The sequence below is a fragment of the Pteropus medius genome, unplaced genomic scaffold (assembly GCF_902729225.1).
Source record: "Pteropus medius unplaced genomic scaffold, Ma_sr-lr_union100, whole genome shotgun sequence".
Lineage (NCBI taxonomy): Eukaryota > Metazoa > Chordata > Mammalia > Chiroptera > Pteropodidae > Pteropus > Pteropus medius.
In genome coordinates this window covers 3,520-14,775 of record NW_024341145.1, presented here as the reverse complement: position 1 = coordinate 14,775, position 11,256 = coordinate 3,520, and the positions used below count along the sequence as shown (strand labels likewise).

Sequence of the window (11,256 nt, the reverse complement as noted above, 5' to 3'; positions counted from 1 at the left end):
GGACATGCTGACACCTGAGGGGGACATGGCTCTGGCCAGGGTACCAGGAGGTCCACCCCAGAAGATACCCAGGATTGTGGTCCACCTGAGCAGCCTACGGAGAGGCAGCTGTGGCTGCCATTCTTTAATGCTTGCCTGAATTGAGGGCGTGAAAATCCAGGCAGAATGGAAATGTTCACGTGCCCGTGTGCGCACGCGCGCGCGCGCGCGCGCACACACACACACACACACACACACACACACACTACCATGGAAATCCTGCTGTCAAGGGTGTCTTTTGTCTGGTATGTTTGATCAAGACCTATTTGTCCCCGGTGGGCACTTAGAACCAATCCCCACGTCCAGCTGTGGTATGAATCAGGCACTTTTCAAAATTGCAGCTAATGTATAGAAACGAAATTCAAGCTAACTCAAGAGAGGGAAAGAGACAACGTGTTGGCTCTTCCCAAAGCCATTGGCTCGGCCAACAGTCTTCCTCCTAAGAGCACCCACCATTGCCAACAGGCGGCGAAGGTGATGGGGCAGGACCCCTTGTGGAGGGCTGGAGCGAGCGGGGTGGCCACAGGAGGCACCGCTGCCACCTCCCCCTTTCCAGGTCCCTCAGGGCCTGGCTGGGTCCCAGGAGAGTCCCCCCACTCTGTCCTTGTGAGAACTGTCACAATAACCTCCCCTACCACCTGAGATGGCTCGAGTCTCTCTCTGAGCAGCGGGAATCACCTTGCTTACCTTCAGGGACAGCCTGCTGAGCCCCTCGGCCTGCAGCGGGGCGAAATCCGAGCCCATCGCCTGTTTCCTCCCAAATGCAACGTGTGACACCGGAGTCTCACTAAGCCTCACATGTGTCTCACTGCGCACAGCAGTTTCTGTAGTTAGAAGCTCGTACAAATACCAGCATCTGCAGTGAAATAGACGATCCTTTCTGTTATTTGATTTTAATGGTAAAGCTGATTGCAGCCCATTGGACCGATCTGTTTCATCTGATGGGGTGTGACCGGCAGGGCCAGCCTGCACGCCCGCCTGCGAGGGCTCACCACCTGCAAAGTCGCTGCCCCCATGTGAACGGACGGTACCCAAGACACCGTGCACGCCACCTGCCCTCAGGACTGCACAGGTGGCAGGGCAGCCTGCTTCCTGCACACCGAGCACACCCAGGTGCCTGGCGCTTCCTCACAGATGGGGCTCCTGCTGGTGTGAACTGCCCTCGAGAGCGGGCTGAGTGTGAAGTGTGGCCGCCAGGGCTGGTCACCGCAGGTCTGGCTGCTGCCTGGCCCAGGGGCCGAGGGCAGGGGCTCAGGGGCGAAGCTGCCTGGACGGGTTCCGGGTTCCGTCAACAAGTCAGGCAGCTGCCTGGTGTCTCTTTGCCTCTGTTTCCCCACCCACCCTCTGGGGACCTGCAGCACCCTCCTGGGGTCACTGTGAGGACTAGATGAGCAAGTGGCACATAGAGCGGCGAGTCCTGAGCCAGAGCTGCTGTGTCTTCTGTGGACAGGAACTGCGCACATGTGTATTAAAGCTTAGCTGGTACTCAAGGAGTGGGTGCATTTGTCAACGAGAAGGTGAATGTCTGTCTCTTGAAAGAAAACCACAGTGTGTTGTGCATTTTAAGTCAGGAGTTTATTGAGCTGAGGCCCGAGGCCCCCCAGGTCCCCGCCTGCCCTGGCCACCAGGCTGGGGCCCCTCACTCCTCCTGATAGGGGACGTGGAAGCTCAGGGTGGTCCCTAGCGGGAAGTGAGCAAAGAAGGTGCGGGCCATGTCCTCGATCTGGGCGTAGGCCCCCAGCGCCTGGAAGTGTTGCACGTAGTTCCAGAAGTCGGAGGTGGAGAAAGGCCAGTAAGGCATGGCCGGCAGCTCGGCATAGGGGTCTGAAAGACACACGACGCGGCCTCAGGGCTCTGCCACCGTCCTGCCCGCCCCCCTCTACAGGGGCCTCAGGCAGGTGGAGGTGCTCAGCAGTGCCAGGGCAGTGAAGGGACCCTCCCGGGTGGGGGTGCAGCCTGGGAAGTACCCTGAGCCCCTCATCAGAGGAGCAGTGCGGGATGACCCAGGCCCTGCCCCCCGGCCTCCTGGTGTCGGGGACAGAGGAGGGGGCGGGAGAAAGGGGAAGTCTGGCCCCTGTCCCAGGACACCGAGCAGGGAGGGAATGCTGGTGAGGACGTGGGGGTGTCCTGGTGGGATTTCGGGGGGATACCGCAGCACCCCAGCCCTGGAGCCTGCACGTTGCTGCCCGGAGCTAGGACTCGGGTCCGAGGTAAAAACATCAGAGGCTCCCGCCCCGTGCAGAGCCCCGGCTCCCTCCTGCCTGTTCCCCGCGGGGCCTGGGGAGCAGCTCCAGTCCCTTGGTCCGCAGGGCTGGGCCTCCCTCTGCACTGACCCAGGCCCCCCTCCACCCGCAGGGAATATGAGAAGCAGCGCCCCCAGCCCCTCTTCTTCCCCAGCCCCGCCGGAGGGAGGGCGATGCAGTACCTCCCTCGTCCTGCACAGGCTTGGCCCCTGCAAAGCAAGAGGAGAGCAGTCACGGGGGAGCCCCCGGGGTCGAGCCCCGCCAGCCGCCCCAGTGCCAGGAGGATGAGCAGAGAGGAGCGAGCGGGGGCTCACCCGCCAGAGCCCCCAGCAGGAGGCAGAGGGCCACCCTGGGCAGCAGGCAGGTCTTCATCGTCCCCAGGCAACGACTCCTCAGGTCCACCTGCAGCCAGAGGAACCCCGAGGGTGAGACCCCTGCCCTCAGGGTCCCCCCGCTTCTCCCTGCTACCCCCTGGGGGCACCTTCTGGGAAAAACAGCTCTAGTGAAAAGACGAGGTCTTGCTGTTTTCAAAGCAATTTCAATTCCAGTGGCTTCAAAGCATCACTCTGAGGATAAACCCTGCATTTCGCTGGCTTTGTTTAATTAAAAAAATGAAACTCCCCCGACACACACCTGCCGCCCTCTCCGGGGTTACCTTGCCCCCCGCTTCCGTGGCTCAGCCTCAGCCTCGCAGCCCGACGGCGTCTGCACCAGCACACAGGCTCCTCCTTATAAAAGGTCAGGACAAGGACAGACGTCGCCTGCGTGAACCGTCAAACTGCATATTTTGCCCCCCGCCGGAGGCCCCGCCGGCAGCCGGATGGCACAAATCCACTCCTGGGAATCGGATCCAAAGAACTAGGAGAAAAACATCGTTGCACAGGCTGCTTCTCGGACGTTGAGGGCTGAATTCAATGAAACAAACCCAATTTCCTCTCCCCCAGGAGAGAAAGATGCTCCGCGTGTGATGCTGGGGCTGAGAGCCCCCCTACAGGGTGATCGCGGAGCTGCCGCTGGGGACGGGCGGGCTGGACGGGCCCCTCGGGAGCCGCTGGCGGTCCTGGATCGGCGGCCCTGCTGACAGGACACTGCTGAGCGGAGTCACGGCGGGAAGCGCGGGCGTCCAGCCCGACTCCCACTCTGCAGCTGCAGCCTGGCGCCTTCCTGCTGACACATGGCGATTAAGTCTGTAGTCCCACGGTGGCTCTTCCAGGTCCCCAGGGCACCATCGGCGACACCAAGGGTCTCTGTGGGTCAGGTCCACGGTGGCCGCGCCTCATGGCCCCGCCCCGAGGGATCTGGTCACCCACCTAACCCAGAGCCACGCCCAGGGCAGCCACCCCACAGTCCACACACGACAGATCCATCTAGCACACACCCCGGCCTCCCCAAGCCTCTGGGCGCCTGCCCCTTTCAGTGACAAAGGTCCTGGTATCTCAGCGTCCTGCATCAGCAACCTTCGTACAAACAGAGAAAGCTGCTCCTTGTCACCCTGTGAACCCAAAGTGTCTGCCAAGTGGCCCCGAGCCAACCCTTCAGGCCTATCCAAAATCACATCATGTTTACACAACCCACACGGGGAGACAGAGCCTGCGCAGTGCCTCCTGGGGTCCCGCTTCGTCTCTCACCTTTTGGGTCACATCTCGCAGACAGGAGGGAGGATGCTCCTGGCAGAGGAGGCTCAGCAGAATTCAAGGATTCGGCTTCCTCACAGTCTGCCCGCCTGTCCCCATCCAAGTGACAAAGGTCTCCTTTCCCAAACAGCCCCCAGCTTTCAGGAGAGGCCCGGAAAGGTCGTCGGTTCAACTCGCTTTGCGACGCCGCCAACTGCCAGGTGGGACTCTGGGTCTTATTTTCAGAAATCTGGACCCCGCGCCTATAAGAGGAAACGAATTCTTTCAGGGCAGTTGTGTCGGGGTCCCCAAGACCCCCCCAGGCTCGCTGTGGGGGCTCCCGGGACTCACGGCTGGGTTCGTGACAGAAATGGCACGAAGGACCCAGAAGGAAGAGGTGCACGGGGAGAAGTGGGGGCCCAGGCGCGGCCCCCAGAGCCCCCTCCCCGTGGAGGCGCACGGGCCACGCTTCGTCCCCCGCCCCCAGCTGTGACGACAAGCGTGAGGACCGGGGAAGCCCGTGAAGATGCGGCGCCCGGGGGTCTGGGGCGGGTCACGGCGCGCTCCGTCAGGCCCCGGGGGAAGCGGGCTCGGCCTGCCCCGCATGTTGCAGTGAGGCCCTCTTGTCCGCGAGGGGCTGGGGACCCTCTGAAGTCCGAGTTCCCGACGCCAGCCGGGGGCCGCCTGGCAGGCGGGCCCTTTCATTCCGGCACAGCCTAGAAGCTTCCTGGTTCCCTATCCGCCCCTCGGACTGGAAATTTTCAGCTCTGAGCTCATCAGTTTCTTTCCCCAAATTCTCAGCACACGTAGAAGCTGCCAGCCCACCCGCCATCCTTTCGCCTGGCTTCCACGCGGTGGGCTGTGGCGTCGGCTCCCCGGTCACCCGAGCCTCCCCTTCTGTTGGCTCTTGGCTCCGTGATCTAGTTTGCGCTTCGTGCTGTGGACTTGGTCCCTTTTACCACTGCATTCGGCACCACGAATGCCAAGCCCGAGAACTGATTCCTGATTCTGCCCCGAACACGCTGGTCCCCGGGCCCTCTGTCCGACGGGGCTGCCAGGCAGGTTATAGGGCATGGGGTTTCCGCAGTGTTGGGGGGGCAGGAGGGGCGAGGCTCTCTGTCCGTGGGGTACAGCCCGCTGCCGCGGGGGTCTGGGCTCGACAGGGGAGGCGGGGAGCTGCCCGGGCCGTGGAGGAGAGGAGGCCAGCCGGGTCCTGCCACCATCCATCACCACGCCCGAGAGTCGCGGCTCACTGTTCCTCATCAACAATCCCATGTCTGAAGGTGACGTGAAAAAATTCCTCTGATGTTAGGAAAAATGAAATAAAAGTACATGCACTGCATTTTTATACCCATTTACTCACCAAAAAGCTGTAGCCGGAAAAATGGGTAATGAACGGTGATGGCGTTGAGGGCCAGAGCTATGGGAATATACGTTTTTCCTCTTTTGGGGTATATATATTTTCCTTAATTTATTACTTTTATGTAGAAAAAAAAAACTTTTAAAAATGACCGCCGGCAGCTTCCTATTACTTAGCATTCCAGCGTGCCGTCCGGGGCCGACCTCCTCGGTCTTTGTAGCTACCGCGCCAGCTCCCACGTCCGCCCTGCACCTTTCCCCCTTCCTGAGTCCTTCGGGCCCCTCTTCCTTGCCGGCCTGCGTGCGGACCTTCCCTAGCCCCGCCTGGAGCACCCCTCCTGGAGCACCCCGCCTGGCGAACCCCGCCTGGAGCTCTACTCTTCTGTCCCCCGGAGGGCGACCCCTTTGCCCCCTCACCCAGAAACCTCCCGCGATGCTCCTTCTGGGGCTCCGAGACCCAGCCTTGTGCTGTCCCTGTTCAGTGGGCTTCTCAGAGCCACAAATCACCCGGGGGGCCAGTTAAAATGCAGGCTCTGATCCAGCAAGTCAGCGGAAGAGCCTGGAACTCTGCATTTCTAACAAGCTCCCAGGGGCTGCCCATGCTGCTGGCCTCAGTGCACGCTTAAGCATCGAGGCGCGGACAGATTCTCAACTGGGCAGTGTCAGAATCACCTGGGACATGTTAGAATGCAGAACCTCTCAGAGTTCTGATTCAAGAGCTCAGAGTGGGCCCAGGACTCTGCATTTCTATCATGTTACCAGGGGTGCAGAGTGGGTCTGGGGCCAGACTTCGAGAGCCACCGTCTAAAGCAAGGTTCATAAACCTGGCTGCGTATCGGGACCACCTGCAGAGCTCTCAAGCAGTGGGGATTCCAGCCCCCCATCTCCTAGGGTGGGATTCTAACGGTGGGTCCAGAATGGGGCCCGGGCTGGGGTATGCGGAACCTCCAGGTGATTCTGCTCCGAAGCCTGGGCTACACCCACGGCCCGGGTGGTGGGTCAGGTGCCCGGTCCTGTACAGGACTCTCCCTGTGGAAGCATCAGAGGCCTCTGAAGATCCCACCTGCCTGGGGCGAGAAGAAGCTCTGGTCACACAAGACGGGTCTCGGTAAGCCAAGTGACAAAGGTCACCTGTCTGCTTCTCTTCCCATGCTCACTGGGCAGAAAGAAGGGTGGGCCTCAGGGCTCTCTGCCAGCAGCGTGGGAAGGGAGCAAGCCAGGGCAGCTGGTCCGGGGACCCTTCCTTCCTCTACTGCGTCACCTGGACCAGCTGGGGGCTGCTGCATGTCCTGCCCAGCCAGCGCTGCAGATGCTCCCGTCGGGAGGTCTCTGGGCGCCCCCTGCTGCCTGGCTCGGGAACTGCAAGCTGGCCTCTTGCTAAGGTCTCTGAGAGCCTGTGTCCCCCTTGGATCTCCTGGTCACAGTCCGTTCAGCTGTCCCAACACAAGCCAGACCCGTGGCTTCAGGTCCAAAAGCCACAGGTCCTCCCGGACACAGGCTCCCCTGCATTGTGCCTCCTGTGTGTCCCCCCTCCCTGACCCCTTCCACTGGCCGGGGGCGTGGTCCCCTCTGGCCAGCCCGGGATGTACCCACTGCTTCAGCGTGGGGGCCGTTGCTCACTGCCCCTCCCTGAGCCCAGGAGCGTTGCCTCCTCTGGAGCCTGCACCATCTCCCAGCTCTGTCTTGCATCCTCCGTCCCAGCAGGTGACACTGCCTTCTGCTTAGCTATGCGCTCTGGCCACTTTCTTCCTGAGCCGGTGGCTCTCTGAGCATCTGTGAGTGTCCCAGGTCTGAAACAGCTCCCGGCATGGGTGGGCGCGGCTGGGTGAGAGCGCTGGGCACTGAATCCGTGGTCAGGTCAGTGCTGCACCCAGGTTCACCCAGGTGGTGTGACCACCGAGTCCTCAGGCCACTCACACAGCTAGCTGTCCCTGGGCGTCTGGGCCAGCGCCCGGCCGTGCTGTCCACTCCCTCCACAAAATCCGTGACACACCCAGGTCCCCTTGAGAAGCACCTGCCCCTCTGCTCCTGCCCAGTGAGGGGACGCCTCTCACAGTCACCTCTTTCGTTCCCAAAGCCACAGCTTCCAATCATGCTCGTCATTTTAAGAAAAAGGTTTAATTAGATGTCATGAAATATAATGAACATAAACAGTTTTGTGGATGAAAACTAGTTGCCCAGGAGGCCCAGTCGAGGTGAGCGTTGCTGGAAAGCCCCGTCACGTTAGATGAGCTGTGACAGCTCTGTAAGGCTGGGACCGAAGTCACAGGCATCTGGGCCTGAGATCCCTCAGATCCGGGGTTTGAGACGCAGACCTGCCGTAGGAACGGTGCATCCTGGGAGTGGGCTGCAGGGGGCGCCATTCCCACAGGAGCCCACAGAGCGGGCCATGAGGAGGAAGCTCAGGCAGAATAGATGGTCCGAGCCTGGCCCACCTGGCCCGCCTGACCTGCCTGGCCCCCCTGGTCCCCCTGGCCCCCGAGGGACAGCACAGGTCTGAAAGCCACAGTGCCTGAGGCCCGCATGCGTATTCTGAAAAATCATCCCCTCCTTAGCTGACGTATGCGATTCCTGGCCAGGTCCCAGTCCGGTCCGTGGGAAGGCTTCTCCCCAGACAAGGAGGCTCTGGCCTGGGGCGGGGGGAGGCCAGGCAGTGGGGCCCCCTCAGGAGATTGGGGTGGACAGATAAAATACAGGACTAAAAGTGTACTCATTGGTTATTTGAAATTCTAATTACTTGGGTGACCTGTGTTTCCATTTGCTAGACCCGGCCACCCGTGCAGCAGGTGCATGGCCCTGCAGAGACCGTGGCTGCTAGCCCAGGCTCTGGCCAGGGGCCACGGCTTCGGGCACAGGCTGGCCGTGAGGAGACCCCAGCACCGGAGGTGGAGTAGGCGCAGGGGTTCTTTTCCAAGATGATTCTTCCTGGGGCTGTAGGGTCACGGGTGTCACATGCGGTGGGCAGGTGGGCAGGAGCCTAAACCTCCACCCTGGTCAGCAGGGCTGCTGGCCTGGTGCACCCGAGTCTGCACAGCTGTCCGGCGCTGGCCCATCCGGGCTCGTCACATGATGGAGGCAGAGAGGCGGGCGGATCAGTGCTGGAAGGGGCCCCTTCTCTCAGGCTTGGGGCCTGGGGACCTTGGGGCCAGGGATGGGGACGTGGCATGGTGCCCTGAGGGGCTGGAGAAGCATCATCGTGAGACGTGAGGGGGGATAGGTGCCCGGAGCCCCAGACACGCCCACGCCGGGGTCTTCCTCCCGGCATTGCTGCCTGAGAAGCCTGCCCAGCATCTCAGGCCACCCTGGTGCAAGAAGCGCATCCAGGTTGGGAGCGAGGCCCTGGCCGGTGGGGGGGCCCCGGAGGAAGAGCCGTAGTCCGTGTGGGGAGTGATCCCAGAAAGCTGGGACACAGGGGGGCCTCTGGGTGGAAGGTCAGGACCCCCTCCCCGGGCCACCACACAGGCGACCGTAGGCCCACCTGTCCCCTTCGCAGAGTCCCCTTTGGAGGGCCTGGCTGGCCCGCGTGTCTGCATTCCCAGCGTCCGGTGGCCACGCACTGGGCTTCCGAGGCCCCTGGGTCACCGGGAGCAGGGTGTGCAGCGGGCTGCCGTGCCCCTAGTGCGGCTGTGGCCCCGGCCAGCTGTCCACCCACCGGAAGCCCAGAGGCCCGCTGGGCTCGGCTCTGGGAGACGGCCGGGGGGTCATCGACACCGACTGCAGCAGAAGGCCTCACTCCAAACGTGCCCAGCTGGGGGGACGCGTCCTCCTGTGGCGGGGGAGGGGGCGGGGCTGGCCACGCCCCCGGGCACGGGGGCTCCCCTCCACGACCCCTCCTCCACGATACCCGAGCAGGCGTCTGGGACCCCGGGACCCGCCATGTCGAGGCTCTTAATCGCGGGAGGTGGGCCCAGGCCGGGCGCGCTTCCCGCAGGCCCGAAGCAGACCCATTGTTCAGCCCTATTCACTGCCGCATAAAAGCCGGATTTCTGGGAATGGAGGCTCAGCGTGCTTCTCAGCCTGGCCGAGGCGCCCGGGCAGCGGGCCCACCCTGCCGTCCGCGGGGCTTCCCGCTCTCCTGTCCTGAAGTCCCTGCTGGGCGCCGGCCACCGGTCACTCTGCTTCCGCTGGCGGCCGCCCCTGGCCTCCTCCCTCCGACGCCCGCTTCTCTGAGGCTGGTGGCGGAGCAGCCTGCCTGTCTCCCGTCTGGCCGCCTGTCCTAGATTCGTTGATTCATCGGGAAACAGGTATTGTGAGCCCCCACGTGGGGAGCCAGAGGCCGGCGCCCGGGTGGGCAAGGGGGCATCTCGGAATGAAAGAGCTGGAGACGCCTTTTGAGACACACGCTGGATCTGTCTCCTTGGAGGCCTAGGACGGACGTGAGCCTTGAAAGCAGGATCTCGGCTCTGGCTTTGCTCCCAGGGGGACATCAGCCTCTCGGCCCCCTGAGAAGCCAAATAATGGGCATATGTCACAAGCAAAGAAATATTTTTAAAGTGGGAAAAAAAACAAGAAAAAAAAAGCTGCCCCCTGCCTGCCTGTCCGTTCCCCTCTCTGAGCGAGTCCTTGGGCCGACGCCGTGGCCAGCGCCCTCCCATGGCCACGGGCCGGCTGAGCCCCCGGGGTGCAGCGGGTGCAGAAATGGCCCCGGACCACATGCCCTGGTCCACAACTGCGTCTTCTCACCGAACGCTACATTTTGGACACCTGCCAAGTCTCTTTATACTAAATTCGAGTCACCCACTCTTTCCAACAGCTGGCGAGACCACCAGCATGGAGTCCCCCTCAGCCTGGCACGGGGAGAGGGTGAGCAGCAGCCCTGGCCCCCAGACCCCGAGGTGCCAGTAGCACCCCCAGTCAAGACAGCCCAAAATGTCTCCGGACATTGTCGCAGGTCCCTGGGGCAAGCTCTCTGCCACGCACGAGGCCACATTTACTCCGCAGTGCCCCGCTGGCGAGCACCGGGTTATTCCCAGGACCTCGCCACTCTGAGCCAGAGCGGCCAGCTTCTGGAACACTCTTATGCTCGTGCCTTGACTTCGTATGATCAGCTCCCCCAGCGGGAGTCTCGTTGGGTTGAATTCATGCAGCTCGAGCTTCAGAACGTGTGCAGACCTGTCCCAAGGCCCTGGAAAGCCCCAGCACTGTGTTCCCACGGTCACGGTGTTTGGCAGTGTTTGCAAAAAACAAAAAAAACAACCAAACCCCACTGTTTTGCTGGCAACCAGTCGAGCCCCTTGTCTCTGCTCCGTGGCCGTGTCTAGTGTGGTGGGCATCTGGGGACTGGGGGGAGCCTTCATGGGGTCCCATGGGACACGCTTACGAGGTCAGCCCCCAACAGCCCTGGGGGGGGGGCACTGAGCCTGAAGGAATGGCCCCGTCAGCACCCGGCAGCGTTGTCTGGGGAAGGGGCAGGGACAGAGGTCACACGCAACCTCGCGGCGGTCTGCAGCGCCTTGAGCCAGCAGTGCGGGTACAGGAGGAGGGTGAGGCCCGACGCACAGGAAGCCAGAAGCCAGAGGCCGTTCTCATCACGGCCCTGGCACAACACAAGGCCTCTCCTGCCACCGGCTGGTGTCACAGCTTACGGGTGTGTCAACTTGGCTGGGCCGAGGAAGCCCAGGAGGCTGGGTGTGTCTGTGAGTGGGCCCCCGGGAGAGCCACCCCCTGCCAGCGCCTAGTGGGGGGCCCAGGGGAGCTGGCTGCGAAGGCGGAAGGGAGCCCACCGTGGCTGTGGGACCTGGGCCCGCTCCTCAGGACTGTGCGCGGAGCACAGACCACGGGGGTCCCGGTCACCGCTGGCTAGTTCTGGGCCCGGTCCGGGATCAGTTTCTGAGAAGCCGCTGAGCTGCTTCCTCTAGAGGCCCCAGCCCTGTACCCACCGTCTCCCCACGCAGGGCACAGCCACCTGTGGGAGCAAGTCCACATCACCGTCCCCAGGCCCGGGCCACTCGCTACTCCCACACTCCGCCTCGCCTGCCCCCCTCCACCAGGGAGGCGCCCTT

General features: G+C 62.6%; 1 protein-coding gene across 3 annotated transcripts; it reads right to left on the bottom strand.

The window, feature by feature from the left end:
• Positions 1-1,604: 1,604 nt before the first annotated feature.
• Positions 1,605-3,687, bottom strand: OTOS (otospiralin). Of its 3 annotated transcripts, XM_039849963.1 has the most exons (4): positions 2,938-3,686; positions 2,597-2,684; positions 2,465-2,491; positions 1,605-1,863 (listed from the first exon to the last, which is right to left on the bottom strand). In XM_039849963.1, the coding sequence occupies exons 2-4, from the start codon at positions 2,652-2,654 to the stop codon at positions 1,679-1,681; spliced, it is 270 nt and encodes an 89-aa protein (XP_039705897.1). In that variant the 5' UTR covers positions 2,655-2,684; positions 2,938-3,686; the 3' UTR covers positions 1,605-1,678. The 3 variants fall into 3 exon arrangements, with proteins under 3 accessions (XP_039705897.1, XP_039705917.1, XP_039705907.1); XM_039849983.1 differs by lacking the exon at positions 2,465-2,491 and having other exon boundaries at positions 2,916-3,687; XM_039849973.1 differs by lacking the exon at positions 2,465-2,491 and having other exon boundaries at positions 2,938-3,687.
• Positions 3,688-11,256: the final 7,569 nt, after the last annotated feature.

Coding starts and splice junctions, on each gene's coding strand:
- OTOS (XM_039849963.1), bottom strand. CDS start 2,654: ATGAAGACCTGCCTGCTGCCCAGGGTGGCCCTCTGCCTCCTGCTGGGG. Junction 2,492..2,596: donor CCTGCTGGGGGCTCTGGCGG/GTGAGCCCCCGC, acceptor CTTGCTTTGCAG/GGGCCAAGCCTGTGCAGGAC. Junction 1,864..2,464: donor GCCTGTGCAGGACGAGGGAG/GTACTGCATCGC, acceptor TGTGTCTTTCAG/ACCCCTATGCCGAGCTGCCG.